The following is a 19,568-nucleotide window of genomic DNA, read 5'->3' on the forward strand; positions in this document are numbered from 1 at the left end:
TTCAATTAATGCACAGTCCTAATAAATATAATGTGCATATATTTCCAACACTGGGAAAATATTCGATTTATTTCTTTTATTTCATTCTGCAAAAAAAAAAAAGGCTAATAGTGTTGTTTACCGTTGTGCGTTAAGGGTGTTGTCTTTTTTAATACCAGTGCCTAAGATGAATTTCCATTGTATGTACATTTGACAGACAATAAAGTACTCTAAGCCCCCCCCCCCCTCCCCCACCCACCCCAAGTCAGGAGAGGAGAGCTCTAGGTGTGAGGACCACCTCTCTCTCCTCCCTGCTGCCTCACTGCGGCCGCACTCAAACGTACGTGACGTCGTTTCCTCTCTCCAACATGGCGCAGGAGGCAGGTCGTTAATGGCTATCTGAGGGATTTACCCCACCTTCTGTGTTTATTTATGTTTGTCTGTGAGGGGCTGTGAGGCTGACATTTGTGAGGGAATACATCTCTATTTGAGGCGGCTGCAGCCCCCGTAGGGACCAGGCACACCTCGCCCTGAAATCCGGTGCGTCATGATTGAGGGCAAAAAGACGAAAAACATGTTCCTCACACGAGCTTTGGAAAAGATCTTGGCCGACAAGGAGGTGAAAAAGGCTCACCATTCACAATTGCGCAAAGCCTGCGAAGTGGCACTCGGTAAGTTGCGGAGTTTGAATGTCACATTTTCTCCGTCTTCATTGATTTAGACACGTCACGCAAAGCCCTCACTTACTAACCAACATCGCAGTGCTTGCATTTGCTGTTCATTCAACGCTAGCTGCTGCTAAAGCATCATCTTCTTGGATTAATATTCATCTAAACCTGCTTTAATTGACGTGGCACGGGCTCCGTGGAAAAGATCCCGTAAAAAACACGGAAATGGTGCAGGGGTGGGCAACCGATGCTGCGATAACCTAGCGCTGCGAGCATAGGCCAAACAGCGGGCACAAACAAAGTTGTTCACGGCTCTTTCTGTCTTGACTGTCAACAAAACAGACCCCTACTTTTTATATGTCCACGGTTTATTGACTATGACTATTCAGACGGTGTTATTGGGGCATGTTTGTGCCCATATGAATGTTTGCGTCTCTTCCTGGTACACGAGAGACGTAACGTTAGCCGCGGCGGGTCAGTACACAGGGTGCTGAATACCAATTTGTCCTTTATTACGTCTTTTAGTTGTAAACTAGTCTAATAATTAATTACTTTGACCTATCATTTATTCTGTTATGTTGTAAAACTAACGGTGACAGCTGTCAGTAGCGCCTCTATGCTAGAGCATTGCTGATGTTGGAAATAATAAGGGACTTCCGGTTAGAAATAGAAAAGTAAAGTGCAACTAAAATACTTTTGCACTTTTGACGTGTGATGAAACCACACAAATCTTTAAACACTTTTTAGGATTTGTGAAAGTAATAGTTAACATAATTACTATTCTCCTTTTTAATGGCGTTTTTCATCCAAACATTATTGTTTCATTGTTTACGCTGTTATTTTGAAGTGAATATAGCGCTGCATCCGGTTGTGCGTTCACTCCTTTTGGTAACTTTACGTCAATATTTGCTAGCAGGTGTACTTTCCGAAACGGAGTGATTATTAGAAACGAATAAACTGTATTTTAAGGACAGTTCAGGCGGCAGAGAGGTTCGAATCAGTATAAAATATCAGAGTTAAGATATCATTGTTTTGTTGTGTTGTTGTTATTGTTGTCTTTGTCTGGAAACAACCTCGGTTTTGTCCTGCAATGGGAGTAACATGACACCGCAAGAGAAACAATGAGACCATCTTGTGCAGCAGCCAGCATGCTACCTGTCCCGACAGCTGCTGCCTTTATCAACATATTGAGCAGTTACAGGGTTTTGCAATGACCTTGGAGGCTAAATACACTGATAATGTTTGTCTAGGCTTGCTCTGGTGATTAAGGGGGACAAAAAAACTACCGCAGACACAAAGAAATATATTCCTTTCTTGTCTGAAGCACAGCTGAATACAACCTAGAACAGGATTTAGAGAAAATATTTTGATGGTTTAAAAAAAAGTTCCCTCTCCGTAGATATTAGTCAGAGCTCAAAGTAATGATTCCGTGATCTGACAATATTTTCTTTATCCATTGTCGGTGAAGTGGTGAAGTCACTGGCCTTGTGGGTTGTATTGAAATATAAGCTGTCTGACTTTAAGACACCAGCAGTGTTCACTCTCATAGCTTGTCCTTTTAGTTGTTCCATTGTAGCTCTTTTTTTCTCCTCTAGATATTATTACACTATCCCTTTCTGCTACTGTTGGTTGATATTCCCCTGTTAATATTGGGTTTTATTTAATGGCAAACTTCCCCCTCAAAAAATACAAACAAACAAAACAGATTTACTAACAATCTAATGTGCCTACAAGGTTAGAAAAGAAGTTGTTGTAGGCTGGAAAATCCTAAAATGTGTAAAAATAAATAGCCCCAACTCTAATAATAACAATACTTACAGATTAGAATTGAACATCAAGGCTCAGCACCTTAAACCTATGAAGTAGAAGTCTGCAAATGAGCGTGCAGTGGTACAGTAGTAGTGTGTATCAAAAATGACTGGGTGACCCAGAATACAGAGTGACTTACATAACGCCCTCTAGCTCTGAGACATCTCTCAGCGAGATCTCCTCTTAGCACTCAAGTCTTCTTTTACAGATAGATAATGTAAAATGACCAGCTTTATTATTTTCCCATTAAATAAATTCCATGTGTATATAATGCACACCAAGTAGTAGGGCTGCTTGATTCTTTATCCCAATTACTTTGATTGATATTGAAATTTAAACACGGTTCTTTTTTTTCTTTTTTTTTTAAGAACGTGTGCTTTTAGTCGACTTTTAATCGTGACGTAGCTTATGGCGTCCTATTAGCACCAGCTAACTGATAGCATTTGATGTTTGACTTGCAAAACTATTATGTGTAAATAGCTTGTTGTTGTTTGTTCTGGCTAGTTGATAAAAGGTGAGTTATGAGGCTTAATATCAAACATTTGCAACTCGGCATGTGCTGTGTGAGGCAGATAACCCGGCCAACCATTAGCCAGCGCTAAAGAGACGATTGGGCACCGCCCGTGCATGTGCAGATTAAATTCTATTCACGACTAATTACAAATGGTCAGACATGCTTTTTGTTTAGTTTTTGTTTTTTGTTTTTTTAAATTGTAAATAGAGTGAGGAAGTAAGATCTGATCACAAGTGGTCCAAGTAGATGCATCATAAAGCCGAGTGTGAAGTCACTTACTATTTTAATCTGGTTTCAAGAAGTCAGACTAGGAACAAAATGTTTCCAGACGACTGAATTAGCTCTGCCCTTGTTGTCAACCAAAGGCTTTCTTCCTGTCATCTTCTACAAGTTGATTCAAAAGAAATGTGCCGCGGCTCCCTCCTCCCTCTCAGCACGAGCTGAAAGTGTTTGGGCTTTGGGGGAGGGAACATGAGACTAAACCCAACAGAATAATGCTTCTATTTCAGTTTCCGTGATCTTGGGAAGCCAAAGTCGTAACTGAAACTTGATTCATGTCCCAGCCTTACCAGGTAGCCAGATCCAGTACATCATCCTCTGTCCCACCCTGACCTTTTTCTTGTCTTTATCAAAATGTCACTCAGCTCTCATTCCCCAAAAGAATACCGTCTGTGTTTCTCACACCATTGTGGGTCCTGTAATCTTTTGATCACAGTTGACGGGAGCTGTCTGACGAATGATGGTTAGCTCGAAATATCAAAACCCCCTTTTGACTGCATCTTGTCCATCGCTGTTGCTCATGCGTGAGCTTCATAATTTTGTGGAGGAAAGTCTCAAACCAGTCCATTCCCACATAAAATTTTGGGGAAACCAGTTATCCATGGAATGTAACAAAGCAGCTTCATGAGACTGTAGTCGCTGCTTCCAGACCTGCTGAGCACCTCTTATTTTCTCCACCCCGGGGGTGTGTGTTCCCAGTGTCGGTTGAGGAGGTCAAAGTAACCTGTTGCAGCTGCATTCTCGATGCCTCCCTTAAATTCGCTTTAAGTGCAGGGGATTATTCCATTGACGTGTTGCAGACGGCGAGTGGAAGCAGAACACCGTCTGCGTCTGAAACTCAAGTTCTTTTTTTCCCCTCTTTCTGTGAGGAGATTATGATTTCAGTGCCATTTGTCTTGACAGCAGGGTTACACAGAAACTACTCGGCTTATTTTCACGAAACTTTGGGAGTGAAGCCCAAAGAGGATCGCATTAAATGGTGGAGCAGACCTAAGTGGTTGAGTGGATACACTATTTAGTTCTCACATGGGCATTTCATTGACAGAATGTGGAGAGGCTTGAGTGGGTGAAATCAGGCGTCAATGGTTCCCCTGAAACCCACAAACATAACGTTTCATACAATTTTTCTTTGGCAGCAGCAAGAAAAATGTGTCTTTTTCAGGTAAAACTTTGAAGTAAAAAGATTTGCAGCCATAAACCATCAATTTCAGGTAGATTTTCCACGTGGCTAGTAGATCGTAGGCTATCCACCATGCTGTTTGTTAAAAAATGATCAACATCTGCCAATATTGATGACTTGCTGATCGCGCTCTGATCGTTATCGTTTGTTTTCCTGTTACAGTTTTGATGAGATACATCAGGCTGGACATCATTGTTATTTACATAGGTTGGTCATTTAAAAAAAAAGAATATCTAAATCCATCCATCCATTTTCTACCGCATATATTGTGAAGGGTTGCGGGGGGGCTGGAGCCTATCCCAGCTGACATTGGGCGAGAGGCAAGGTTCACCCTCTACGGCTCGCTAGTCCGTCACAGGGCCAGTTTAAATATCTTCTTCTTAAAAAATATTTGTTTTAAAAAAATGCGGTAATTACCTTGCAAAGCACTTTGAGCTGTATATTGTAGGAATTGTGGTAAATAAATGCATTGTTTATTTATTTATTTATGAGGGTGGCATTTCTCAGCGGGAGGGTGGCTGTCTAGCAACCAAAGGGTCGCTGGTTCGATGGGCCAATTGTGCCTGTGATATGTGAGGTGATCGCACGCGCCTCCATTCTAAGCTTCACCATAAACCACCGCATGTTCCCCCATGATAAGCACCAGACTATAAATGACTTTTTTGCTAATTAAGGTTCTTACCATGACTCACCAGACAGCCTCCCCAAAAACATCAAGTACTAAAGGGGGGGGGGGGGGGGGGGCTGGAGGCAAGTGGGTGAGGGTTGGTAGCAGGAGGGGCCGACCTCTGATGTTTGTGCTGACTGAATAATAAAAGCTCTCCTGATTTGTGTACCTGACAGCCTCTTTACAAGTATCCGTCATAACACAGACGTTAAACTTCTCATTTCTATGCAGCGCAGGCACATTAGCTATCGCGCTGATGAAAGTGGCAGGCCTCGCTGGGGAGGACAGAGTGTAAATGAGGGAAGATACGGCAGCCATCAGCTACATTTTTATGTCACTTTTTAACTTGCTTTAGGGTGCTGTAAATTTTTCCGTGGCATTAAGGGGTTATCCGAAGGTTTTGTTTTTTTTTCCTCCGTTTGTTGACCTGGGATCAGATTTACGCACGCATGTGTGTGCTTGTGCTTGCGTTCCCCGTCTGTGTGAACTAGACTAGCGAGGCTAAAATCTGGGAAGGGATGGAGGCATCTTTTGCAACTTGTTTTCTTTTTTTTTTTTTTCTTTTTTTTTAGCTACGCCAAGGAGCTAATGAGATTGTTTGTCTGTTTGCAGGGAATTTACGAGGCCTAATTTGACCAAACTTTGTGAGGTCGTAGCCTGGGAATGTGATTTGGCCACGCCTCATAGGACTGCTAGTTCATCTTTGAGTTACAAAATCGAATCACAGAATCAGCCTGTGCAAGTATGTAACTGCAAGAAGGAGAAAAAAACCAACAACAAAATGCAATTATTGAACAAATTGCTTTATTTTTTGAAATTATTTTTGTTGTTGCTATAAATTTAATGTATTCAGTAAAGTCGGCTCTACTTTTTGATACATTTTATTGCCTCCTATAATTTATCTGAATATTTAAGTGTTAAATGCATGTTAGATATACTGCAAAAGTTTAGCTTTTTTTCAATAGCTTCCATGTTATATGACCTAGGGTTTCTTAATCAGATTTTCATAGAAGACAGGGAGAACATACAGCACAATGAAATTACAAATGAAAAATCAACACCGCACACTTTTTTTTCCTACATTTGTTTTACGCTTGCTATAATGTTTGGGTTGAGAAATACACATTTCGAAAACGACCAGTAATCTGGGGTTAGGGTTTGATTCATGTCTGTTTTTCCTGATAATATATCCATTAAATGTCAGTAATTGCTCTCAGTTTCATCTGTTGACCAACTAATTGGCTGAGACATTTTTTTCACCTATGTGTGTGTGCTTGAATTAAGTTTGAGAGACTAAAGCGTTCCACAATCCGGGCCTTGTGTCAGCTGTCTAGAATAAGTACAGATTTAAGCTGTTTGTAACCCCAAAGGTTGACAGGTATTCAGAAAACAAGCAGCCAGCTAGTCTTTGCTCTCAAAGCATGTATAATCCTTTTCTCTGTACGCTTTAGAATTCAGAAGGAAGAATATATATATATATATATATATATATTTTTTTTTTTTTAACCCTCCAGTTTTTATTTATTTATTTTCTTACACTAATACCGCCATACATAATACATCATTTCCCCACACTGATGCCTCCTTCAGTCCTGGGACAGGCTATAAATTAATTATTTTGCAAGTAGGTGAGGCGGATGAAGAGAAACTCTGCCTTTCCTCCGTCTCTCTCTCTCTCTCTGTTTTAGCTTGTAGCTTTACCGTATGATCTACCTTGTATCGATGTATTCATCAAGGGAAAGTTAAGTGTATAATCAATAATTATTAGTGAGGTAGACAGAGGGAAGAAGAGGCTGATAAAAGCAGGCAGACCTGAGGGTAAGAATTTATGAGTTAAAAGCTGCCAGTGAGGAAAGAAAAAAGCAGTTTAACTCTTGGCTGTCACCACAAATACTCCCATAAAATCACAAGATTTGACGACAAAACAAAAAAAGGGCGAACTAATTCCAAATTCCATTTTAGAGAAGTGATCGGATAATTAAGTGAGGCACTTTTTGCTCCGTCATGCCTTGAAGGTAAGCAGGCGTGATGGGAAAGGGCGCTTTGCTGAATGAATTGAAGATGCAGTTCACAGTCCACATATTTATCTCCAGTTTGGCTCACTATTAATCTTCATCTTTTTTGCAGCAAAGGTCCGGGGGCGCGTATGATAATCACCTCAATTCAGAAGACAGAAAGTGCAACTCCCAACGCAGCATGCGACAGAAAAGTGCCAAATCATGTATCCGCAGCGGAATTATTAGAGGAATTCATTTCAGTAACAAAGCCAGCAGCTGAGTAATCAAGGCCTTGTGGAGGCAGAGCTCTTTGTGACTTTTTGGCTTGAAAATGAGAGCGTTGATTCAAGCATGAGAGTAAGACTGGTGATTATATAGGCTTATGCAAGTGTAAGTGAGGGGGTTGGTTGAAAACACACGGGCGCACACGCGAGTAGGTAGCCTAGACAACCCCCTGACAGTGTTTCCTTCTTCCCCTCCAAATGTAATTACTGCTGTGCAACCTTTCCTTTCAGTCTGGACAATAGAAATGTCAAGGGTCTGATTTTTCTCAGGCTCTCGCCGTGGTTCCAGCCACCCCATGTTTATCTGTGTTTGATAGGAGGTAGATGCCAACACCTACACACGGATCCTCCTTTAGATTAGCCAATCATAGCAGTGCAAAGCCACACTGGTCTTTATTGTTACTGACATGATCTTATTACAAGGGTTTGGCACAAGGGAGGGATGCAATATTGTGCCTGGGATGATTGTTGTTGTTGTTGTTGTTGTTTTTTCTGGCTTTGAATGGAGAGAAATCTTGGACCATTAAAAAAAAAAAAAAGAAAAAAAAAAGTACTTGATGACCGTAGAGGGTCGGGAGCAGCAGCAGCAGCAGCAGCAGCATCAGTGGGCTGAAGAAACAAGTCAGTGCGGCGACCACCGAGGTGAAAGCAAGCAGGCAGAGGATTGAATTAGAGCAGATCATGGCTGCATGTGGAGTGAATAGATCCAAACACGGGATCCACGCCAGATGCAGATGGTTCTAAGCTCTTTGAAATGGAAATGGTCTTGCAGGAGTCTTTCTCCTTCTCCAGCTCATGTGATGGAGAGTGACCTTTAACCTTTCCCTGCATGTGGAGAAGGTTAATACATATTTATATCTGACATGATAAGGAGGAAGTCGTCTTTTTATAACAACGGTACTCATATCAGTGTGTGTGTCACTATGAGAACTAGCATACCGTCCTTGTCTGTTAGCCTTGCACAAGCTGGCAAGAGACAGGTTTACATAGCTGATCTGTTTTGGAAGCCAGCCTCGTCCTTGTCCCTGCTTTTCTCTCGCTTCTCGCTCGTATGTCTGAACTTGCCTTCCCCTCCCAGCGAGCTGTTTTCTAGCTGCTGTTGGTGGTGGTGTGACGTAGCATCTCCTGAGACTTCTGTGTTTATCTCCCTCCCTCCCGCCGGTGGAGGAGCAGCTGCGTACAGGCTCGGCTGTGTCTTAATTGATGAAATGGTAGAGCTCCTGTGAGAATTATAGGTGCGTTTGCATGTGTATCGGATTATAGGTGCGTGGGTGTGGGTGTGTTTTTATGCAATCGTCAATATCCATAGATATTTGATGGCGTGGGATTCTTCGTGTGAAAGGCTTGCTTGCTGGCAGGACTGAATGAGTGTTGATCCAGCAGCTTTTGGTGCTCAGGTGTGTGCAGATTCTAGCTCACGTGGATGTAGGCTTTTCTAAACGATCGTCCCCCTCACAGGAAAAAATTAGAAAAACTGTGGAGTTAAGCAGATTTTAGGTTTGGTTAAAAATCTTGTAAATATAATTTTAACGGCTCTTAAGTCATGTGAATTTAACGGGTACTTGTATAAAGTTGCATTAACTTCCGTCCAACTTTGAATTGTGCTTTTGGGGAAGATCGTACTAATCTCGCTGTAACGATGCAGCCCAGGAGTTTACAGAGTTTTGTGTGAAGCACACACAGCTGTGCTTGTGTGTGTGTGTGTGTGTGTGTGCTACTTTCATCTGATATGGGTAAATTCAACCAGATCTGGTTCAAGAACAGTGCACTGACACTTTAGTCACTTAATTTTCCTGAACTAGTTTTCCTTTATACCCTTTGATATTTGGCAGTTATAGACGTGAAATAGTTTCTGATTTTAATTTAAAATGATTTAAAGAAAGCGTGAAAATCCCTGGAGGGTTTCGAACATCACTCTATAGGTGGATTCTGTTACATGGTTCGCTGCAGCTTGTAAACATAACATTCACTCGAAGTTGGACCCCTCCTCGTGGACTCAAAGGTGACAGTAGCTAACCACCCCGTCTCCCACCCCCCGACATGAAAACCCCCATTCGGTCCTGCTGATACCTGCAAGCTTGCACACCCAAAAACACGAGCTAGGACAAGCTAAACGTCGGCTAGGAGGCCAACCAACAGTTAGCATGAGCCGGTGTTTTGTCTCCAGCTTGTCCAAGAGAAGGCCAACTTCTCATCACTCTTCGCCCCCGGCCTCTCCTTCAGTGACTGAAAACTGAACTGAGATTCACTCTTTCAGGAATGAGATTCATCTCTTTTCTCCTCAGCAGGGCTGTATTTCATATAAATGTCCTGAACAAATAAGAACATTGAAATACAGGCTGAGGGAAGACATGTCTCAAGTCCCATAAGTGATGATTGAGATGGATTAAGTTTATATCATTTTACATTTATTTTTTTTTAAGAGAAATTCTCCACAGTCTACCTTTATGGGCTTATTTTATTTAATGTCTTTAAAAAAAAAACCTTCACAACTATGGACATTGTTCCAGTAGTTCACCCAGAACCTGGTCCTGAAACACAACTTTGCAGGCATGTGTCTATCAGGCCTGCATGAACAAATATGTACAGGCAGAATGTTTCAGATAAAGTGTCCACATCGATGGTATGCACCAGTGAACAAAACAAGCACCCCCCCCCCCATGGATCCCTTTTATTTCAGCATTTTTCAGGTGAACTGCAGATGGGATAAGCCGATGCTCTCGGTGGGTTTTTAATCGAATGTTGGAATTTATTTTGGCGGGGAGCGTAAATGAATCTCCTCCAAACCGTTCTGCCCCGACAGATTCCCACTGATGCTCTTCTCTCAACAGGTAAACTCTGGAGGACCTGCAGGACTCTAGGAAAGATGCAGTCCATTATACCCTATGGCTAGAATACTGCCCGGTATCATTTTAGGTGTATTTATGATGTCTTGAACTGATACGGGGTTGTACGATATATGAAAAGTTAACAATTTGAGGACATTTTATGATTTAAATTGAAGAGAAATTCTGGTGTTTGCTTGCAAATGACTGGAGTAGTCAGATTAATGTTAAAAGTGCTACCGGACACCCCACTGTGTGTGTAGTTGGGTTCGCCTCTAATGGCCAACTCTTTGATGATTTTCACCTTTTTTTTCCATCATCAAAGCAGTAGAAAAACAGAAGTAGCCGGCTCTTCATTGCTGTCGCTGGTTAAAATGATCAGCCAATTAATACGAGACCTGCAACAGCTACAACAATGCGTTTGGCTGCCCTTTGCTTTATCTGCTCCCTGCATCTGGTGTCTGTTTTTCAGTTAATTTAGTTTGAGAGACACAAAGAACCAACCCTACTGTGTGACTGTGAATGGACTGTTTTATTTTGTTTTGTTTCAGTCGTCAATTTTAGGATTCTGGTTCATAGTGGAATTTAATCTGATCAGATTAAGAGTTATTTATCAGGATTTTCATGAATCTGCATACAAGCTGCTCCTGAGGCTCAGCGGGCTATAGATTTTAATTAAATACACATAATTTCATACGCTCCACATCTCATTCCACATTTACAAGATGACGGATGATGACTTTTAGACCGAATAGCAAAACACACATGAAGAGCAGATTAGGAGCTATGATTCCTGTTTTATTGGTTGTGGTTAGCTTTCATCATTGTGGTGGACACTCCCGCAACAGTGTGGCTGTAATTCTGCCAAACCTGGTAGGTAGACGCAAGTGACGGCATTAACACTTTGACTGTGCAAGCACCAAGTGAAGAGGAGGAAAGACTATAAATGCAAGGATTCAAAAAAAACGCCTCAAGGCACTTTTTTTAATGTGTCAATTCAGTGCAAACCTTTTGCATGACAGTTGGGCCGGTCCAGACAAAAACTGCTGGACCGGATCTTTGGGAGACTTTGGAGCAGTTTGTTATGTCACACTGCCTTGAGAAGCAGTTGAGAATGACAGCACATAAAAGAAGATATAAAGCCATTCCGCTTTGAGAGGATTTTTTGATTATCTAAGATCAGATGCATCGTCTGGTGTTGCAGTTTAACTCCCAGGCACGTTATCGGTTATGTGTCAAATTTTATTTGTACTGCGCATTTTACGTGAAAAAAGTCGCAACTCAATGTGCTTTAAAAGTGACTGACAAAAGGTAGGGTGGCAAAAATGGAGCGAGACCAATGAGAGGGGAGTTATTAGGGAAGCGAAAGAAAAAGAAATGGCACTGAAATGGCACTAAAATAATGACAGAACTGATTAAAAAATAGTATGAAATACTTCACAAAAAATTACAACAATAATCCTAGTAGAATCAAAATGATCAACTTTTTAAATAAAGAGAAGTAAAAGAAATCGTAATAATAAAACATGTAATAAAACATCCGTATTTTCAGTTCCTCTCATATCCTCCGGGAGCATTTTCCAGCAGCTTGTAGAATAATGGCTAAAAGTAATATCACAAAAATCTTGACAGTATAGACTTAATCTAGTATTTATGTATTCACTGCTCTCATGAATATGCGGGCCCATCATTTATCAACACTCTTTAGTCTAGTCCAAATACACAAACTCACATCTTGGAGCAGTAAGGTGTAAGCTGGAAAGCTCTAGGGATTTCAGTGGGATGCAGGGAGGGGGAGGGGCATTTTTCATTCACTGTTGGCTCAAGTCTTCCTCCAGATATTCTCGGGATTTGAACCAGCATCCCCTCTGCAATAGGCTTCCAACTTCTTACTCAGAGAGAACCCAAACTCTACCTTCGCTGATTCATCTACCCCATTTGTTACAGCCGCACATCTGCATCTTAAGAGGCTGACTACACCCTTGTGCGGTTGATATCGTAGCCGTGATCAGCCTTGACTGGAGCTCGGTGTAAGTCTGAGTGAGAGGATCACTGATAAGCTCCTTTGAAACACTCATTATATGAAGCGCAGCAGAAACGCTCCTCTGCTCCTTGTCAGCTTTCGGTGATGTCGCCGTCTCTCAGTTGGGATCAGGCTGTGTTTCTTCCTGCGCTGCAGTCAGACGCTGTCACCTGAAGCTGAGATGGTGCTGTTTGTTTATCCTCTTAATAGGGTCCTCTCACGCAGTTGTTGACCCACTCTTTGCACACAGCTCGCTGCCATGCTCCTGCTTTTGTCTAAGCAAGTGGAGCTTGCAGCTGATAGATGTGGCATTTAGTTGTTTGGTGTTTGCTTAGGTGCTAAGTTCTTCCCCGACGTCCTCATTAGCTTACAGATGACGTGTAGGTCTGTCAGTGCAAGGCTATTAAGTTCTGCCACTAAAACCCTGATAAATGCATTAATGTGTCCACTAGACGTGGAGATATACAGTTGTAATTTTGCATATAGTGGAAGGAGTGTACTTTATGTGATTTATCATGGTGTACGAGGTCCAAAAAAAAATGGCTAAAGGGAAGCTTCACAGGCTAAATATATAAACAGAGTTGAAGGGGGGCAAATACTTATCCCAGGGTAAAAGTACTTGTGTGGCAAGGCAACACTTCCTCTAGGTGTGGAGGGCTGGAAGCCTGATGCTGCCCTCAGACGTAAAGCCTCAGTGGAACAATCTGAGAGGAAGCCTTTGTGGTTTGGTTTTTATGCTACTGAGGTAAGAAAGCTTTTGCTCCACATTTACCTCTGAGTGTTTTTCTGAAGCACCAAGGAAGCTCTCTCTTCTTTTTTGGGAAGCACGGTGCGAAATGATTAACTCGACCTTGTGACATTATATGTTGCATCGTAGCCTCTGTGCATTATAGGAAGTGTTCCACTTCCCCATCAGGAGGGCAAAGGCTGTTAATACTGTGGTACCGCAATATCACTGAGAAATACCTGTGTGTTGTGTGTGTGTGTTGTGTGTGTGTGTGTGTTCTGCTTTCATACATGCCCATTTTATACTCTTGCTAGCTTTATTCAGCCTTGGAGACTGCTGTCAGTCCAGAGCAGAGTGGAAAAATGATTAGCCAGCCTTTGACTGACCTTCTCTCCAGCTTAGAGGCAGATTTTGGGGGGGGGGGGGGGGGGGGGGCTCCTCCTGAATTGATGACAGCCTAAGGGTGTATGGGATTTTGTACAAACTGGAACGGGAGTTAAAGGCATACGCTTAAGTAGCTTGACTGATCAGAAGTGAAGGAGGAGGATCGCTTACCTTTTTGGACACCGTCGCTGCTCCACGTATGCTCTGCAGCTGCAGTCATATAGAAAGATACACCAGAGGAATGAGAATTTCTACATGTATCTGACCCACTTGCCTCTCGGTGATGAAAGAAAAATGATCTCCAATGGGGAATTTAGCGTGCTGATGTTAATATTCAGCTAATGTCTTACTGTCTTCTACTGGATCTGGGTCAAAGTCAGGCTAAGAAGGAAAAGTACCTTGAAGATGTGTTGATTCAGAGCTCAGCAGGCTGCTTTCATACATTATGGAACTCTCAAACTAGGCTTTGTGTGTAGGGGGGTGGGCTAGGGTGGGTTATAGCTCACCAGAGAGCAAGATGGCCTTCTCTAATGTATCTGGCCGTTGAAATAAGTGTATTATGTATGATATTTCCCAAGAGTGGTTCAGTTAAAAGGCAGTTCTAGAGTCTTCTGAGGGAACCATCCCGAGGGCCTGTAAGGACAGCTTTGATCCCGTTGTCACCTGCTGAGCCATAAAACCAACTGAAGCTGCCGGAATTATAATTGAAAAGTTGTTTAAAATAATAAAACGGAATACTCTTTCCATTTCAAATCCATTTCTTTTGAGGTCAGCGGATTGTTACAGTATGATAAAAGCTAAAATTTAAAAAAAGGGTGGAAGCCTATGTGAAGGAGCCATTTTTAATGAGTAAAGTAAGTATTTATCAGATTTTAAGAAGACATTTCATGTGGAATTTTAGTTGTTTAACAGGGCCCTTGTTCGATTTCACAAAGAACCCTGCACGGGCCCCTCGTCATTTTGTCGTGAGAGCTCATTAGACCGGCGAGCAGGGAGCCCCTCGGTTTCATCTTGATCGCTGGTGTGCGGTGACAGCGGCGTAGCAAGAGCGTTTACTACTGAACTACTGCTGCTGTTGTTTATTCTGCGTACCGAGACTGGAGCGGGGCAAAGAACACAGCGTCTTCAAGGTCAGTGATATTTAGAGTGAGTACTGCAGAGCTGAGGGAGAGGGGAGGTGGGTAAATGAGTGGAGAAATACCTCCGCTGTACAAAAGTTGGGATTTAACCTATTTGTTTAAAACGAAAACAACAAAAAAAAGCACATAAATATTAGAGAACCAAATATGCAAAGGAGCTGCAGCCTTTTTCACAACCAGACATTTATTACAAACAACAAAGATATCTTGCTTTTCGCCTTCAGTAGGAAAGAGCACAGTGTGTATTCACGGGTCCAAATACTTTGTACATCACATGTAGTAGTCGCGTGCATTAGCTGCAGTTTCAACTTCCTGGAGTAACTTTTGGCCCTTTTCTGGAGCAACTGTGGTTGAGTACGATACAACCATCATCTGTATTTGTACTATTACCTGGAATTCCTTACTTTTACACAATGGTAACCATTTTTGGTGCTTTGGTTTCTTCTATAAGAACAAAAATGGAACTTAATTTATTTAAATACATCTAAACTTCTCAATTCTGTCTCGGCAAATCAAATATGGTATTTTTTTTTTCAGCGTTTAGCTATGGTTCGGCTTTGACCAGATGTTCCCCCCCGTTAAGTGTGTTTATACTTTACTCGTCTACATGAAGTAGTTGCCAAATGAGTAGCGTGAGTTCATCGCAGGCGTGACATCACATGATCTCGCTCTCTCTTAACATTAACACTGGAAATAGAACTAGACACGTGGTTTTGATGTGAATAGATGCTCTACACGACTGATGGAATTTGGTCGCTACATTAAAAGTTCAATAAATTTATTAACTGTCTTCACATATATGCACATATTTTAAAAACGGCACAAGAAACTGTTGTTTTCCTTGACTTCAGTGGTAAATTTGAAGTGTCTCACTCATACGCTTTCACGCCTCTGCGTCTCCGTGCTTTCTTGTGTTTGTTTTGAAACTATTAGCCAGCAGATCAGTTGAGAGTCTGCAGCTTTAATTTGTGGCTCATGTCTGCCCGCTCCCATGAGTATCGACTATTTTATATATCTGTTCTTTTTCATCTCCTCCGCTACCACCCACCGTTGCTATGGTTTCACCCTTCAAAATCCTGGGGTGGCAATTCCTCATCAACGTTCCTGACACACCGGCTAATTAGCTGATGGGCACTTGCACAGTAAATATGACAATCCCCATTCCTCTCATCAAACCTGCTTGTATGCCAGCCTAATGTCTTGTGTGTGTGTGTGTGTGTGTGTGTGTGTGTGTGTGTGTGTGTGTGTGTGTGTGAGAATCTGATGAACCTGTACCTTAGGAGTCATTTGATGTGAAGCTAATAAAAGTGGGGCATCCTGGGGTCATTGCATTCTGGTAATATTACACACGTTGGCTAGAAACCTCCAGAGTCTTGCAGTAAGCTTATATTAGAAACTACAGAGAAGTGAACAGTAAGGAGAGCAAAACGCAGACATACTGCACATGTAGGTTTATTTTATTTACCCTTTGCTGTGGTGAGATATTGTGGAGGTATTCTGGCAGGTGTAGCTCCACAATGCTGGGCTGCAACACTTCAGCTACACTCTGTGGGTTTACACGCATATTTACAGAAACTGGACTATTGTTATCCTTGCGTAAAAGAACTCGGACAAATCATTTATTGACAAACGTGTGCCGCCCTCTACTGTGGCTAAATGCGGTGTCAGGAGGAGACTTGCTGTGAGGTCATCAGGGGCACGCCCAGAGTGTGGAATCCCCTAGGATAGGTTGTCCCCTGTGTCCGGGGCACTCCGGGATTGGCGAAGATTGGTGGAGGGATGCCCAAGCATGGAGTGCACGGGCACGCCATCACCACGCTTAAATATACACTCTTAGATGTTGGCTGCCATGCTAATGGATAATGATGAGTACGGTTTCATTCAGACGAACATGTTAACTATGTACTTTAAAGGTCCAGTTTTATCTTTACAGTCGCTCTACTGCAATAAATGGACTCTTTAGCTTCGTAGTTGAAGAGCATCTCAAAACTTTAAATGGTGCAGTCAAGTTACTGATCAGTCACAAACTCAAAAGTCAGTATTCTTTAATATACATGTTTAATTATAAAGCAAAGTCTCTTTTTTATTATATTCTTTAACACATTAAAAAAAAAAAATGTATTGACACACAAGCAGATGTCATTGTGATGCCCGAAATGTTACTTTGACATTACATAATAAAACAAGTCACAGATCATGCGGATAATGAAGTCTAATCATATTTCGCAGCTCAAACAACAATAAAAGTGTATTCAACAGTGCGCAGGGGACAGCTCATGCGCTTTATCATTGTCTGGCAGCATTTAAAGTCCTTAATAGGCATTTAAAAAAATAAGTCACATCCCACAGAGAAACACTTCCGAGACTGTCGATTAAAAATCGTGCAGAGTTATGAAGAGGGAAACGCATAAAAGAAAGACGATATAATAAGGAGCTTTTCCCTGAGCAGCCCCTTTACACTACAGATCCAAACTTCAAATCCAAATTGAGAAGTTGTCATTATTCTAACAGTGTAATTGGTTGAGCCCGGTATCTCTCAGCACATCTGCTTCTAAAACATCTCTCTGTTTTTGTGTGTGTGTGTGTGTGTGTGTGTGTGTGTGTGTGTGTGTGTGTGTGTGTGTGTGTGTGTGTGTGTGTGTGTGTGTGTGTGTGTGTGTTTGTGTTCCGGTTTGTTTCTGTTAAATCTGATGCTGCACACACACTGTCAGCTCGAGCTGGAAGTCCCTTTCATTTCTTGATGAAAACCGCCACTTCATCCTGCTGTGACAGCTCCAGTGCATCTCAGGTCAAGTGTTTTAGAGCTTTAGCCGTCGCATACTTTGAATTCAGAGTAAAATGCAAGAATATCTGCTGTAACACTGGAATTAGCATCCCATTTAGCAACAGCTTCAGATTTTTGGTGTTTTTTTTTTAAGGTGGGAATCTTTTGCTGCAGTAGAATTGATCTCAAACCAGGCTTCAACATCAAGTATTTAGTGGTTTCTGCTTGAAAAATGAGGTGATGGCCTGCTTTTCTGTGCTCAGTGTCATTGTAAATGTTAAACATTTTGAAATCTGTTCCATGATTGTACCATCTGTAATGGTGATGGGCATTTTACAGCCACACACACACACACACACACACACACACACACACACACACACACACACACACACACACACACACACACACAAAACTACAATCAGTGCACCTCAAAATAATGTAGTAATCAGAAGATGTGATGGTTGGATCTCTGCTTTCCCAGGAGCTCAGAGCGGCTTCATGCAGCTATTTGAAGGCCAGCTATGACATCATATACAGAAGGGATGTATGAAATAGCACCATGATACGATGAAACATGGTTGAAACCGGCTCTGATTTCATTCCAAAGTACTAAACAGTCTCGCCCAGTGGATTTCTTTTTTAAAGGACTCTCAGCCTTCCAGCAGTGAAATAATTGAGCTATCATCGCACTGCTCCGGTTTTTCCCAACCACAGCAGCTTGTGCAAGTTTGTGATGACTTTTGTCACTCTGTTTTAAAAAGCTTCCTCATTGAAAGCTCCTTTTAATGTTTTGTACCAATTGGCTTCTCTCTCTCTCTCTCTCTTTCTCTCTCTCTCACTGGCTCTATTTCTGTCTCATCCCTTTCTCTCGGTGTCTCTTGTTTTCTTTTTCCCTGCTCCTCTGTGCCAGCGCTATCTGCAAGTTCATATAACTCCTTTCATGCCTGCAGATCTTTGAAATAAACACAAATGTTGGCCCGACTTATGGACGTGGCACTGAGTGAATAATAATTACATTTTTTGCTGGGTTGAGCTGCTGTTGCTGCTGTTGCTGCTGCTGCTAATTCAACCGAGCGCTTCTCAGCTCGGTGGTGAGACATCAACAAAGACAAGCGAGGTTGAGCAGCGTTCTTACAAAAAGTTTCAAGAATAACTGAGCTGGCAGAAAATTGTTGACCCCTCTCGATACAGCTTCATGTGTTCGTGATGTGCGTGAACGCCTCAGCATAAACTGAATCCTCTGCCAGGTCTGTTCCTGCTCCCCACAGTGTCATTAGTGGAATAAAACACTGCAGAATTTACATTTCCCCAAGGTTGATATTTGACTTTATCTTCTCCTCTCCCTTTTTTTCTATTTCAGAGGAAATCAAGGAGGAATCAGAAAAATTAAGGTAAGACTCTGTTTATTACAACTTTCATGGGTTTTGACAACATTTTGGCGTGCTAGATTGCAAAATTCAGGGCTCAAGTCTCTATTGTGCTCACACAGAGGGGGATTAGAACACTGTGTGTAGCCTCTAGTGTGTTTCTTTTATTTGTTTCTCTGCCTGGCTGGTTCCCAACGGCCCCCTTTCCCTCCTTATTAATGGTGGTCTTTACCAAACCCTGCCTAATGCTTATTTTTGTCAGTGTGTGTGTGTTTGTGTGTGTGCGTGCATCCGTGTGTGTTTCTGCGCGTGTGCATAAGCTGCCAAGAAATGTGCGCTTTGGAATGAAACTTAGCATGAGTGCAACTCCTCATGCCATCACACTTTTATTTCCCACCTACATTTTTGGCTTTCTCTCTCCCCCCTTGTCCTCCCTTAGCCTACCTCGCCCTCTTTTTTGGACCTGTAACCAAACCTTTGACGAGATTAAAGATAAACGTAGAGTATACTGTGCCACAATTCGCGAGTCCACGCTGCTGCTCTGATTTCCAGTTGCAACGTATTGCAACTCTCACCTTTTTTTTCTCCAAGTTATATTGATGTAATAGTCTCCTATTCCACTCTGGAATATATTTTTTATGAGCCTGCAGCTTTATTTAAATTGCTTCTCTTTCTTCGCTCTTTCTGTAAATTGGATGAGCAAACCTGAACTAGACGAGCATCTCCTGAAAAATCCCTCTTTGTAGCTGATAAAATCTTTTGCATAATTAACGGTGTGTCCCATTTGGGCCGTATTTGATTGATAAATTGTGAATATGACGAGCAAACAAAGCAGATTTGCATTTGATTTTAGTGAGCAAAAATAAATAATCATATCCAAAATAACACATAAATATGATGTAAAGCTCTAGAACAAAGTGGTGATGGATTTTGAGTGGCGAATAGACAAAAGTTGTTTG

General features: G+C 41.9%; 1 protein-coding gene across 2 annotated transcripts in view; it reads left to right on the forward strand.

The window, feature by feature from the left end:
* Window positions 1–325: 325 nt before the first annotated feature.
* arfgef1 (ADP-ribosylation factor guanine nucleotide-exchange factor 1 (brefeldin A-inhibited)) overlaps window positions 326–19,568 on the forward strand; it is a 50,285-nt gene continuing 31,042 nt past the window's right edge. For both annotated transcript variants that reach the window (XM_086192106.1, XM_086192107.1), the window contains exons 1-2: window positions 326–650; window positions 18,603–18,633. In XM_086192106.1, the coding sequence (XP_086048232.1) occupies window positions 527–650; window positions 18,603–18,633 (155 nt within the window). In that variant the 5' untranslated portion in view covers window positions 326–526. The remainder of the gene's footprint in view (window positions 651–18,602; window positions 18,634–19,568) is intronic.

The sequence above is a fragment of the Aulostomus chinensis genome, chromosome 21, assembly GCF_037954235.1.
Source record: "Aulostomus chinensis isolate RoL2024-O1b breed Wild chromosome 21, RoL_Achi_v1.0, whole genome shotgun sequence".
Classification (NCBI taxonomy): Eukaryota; Metazoa; Chordata; class Actinopteri; order Syngnathiformes; family Aulostomidae; genus Aulostomus; species Aulostomus chinensis.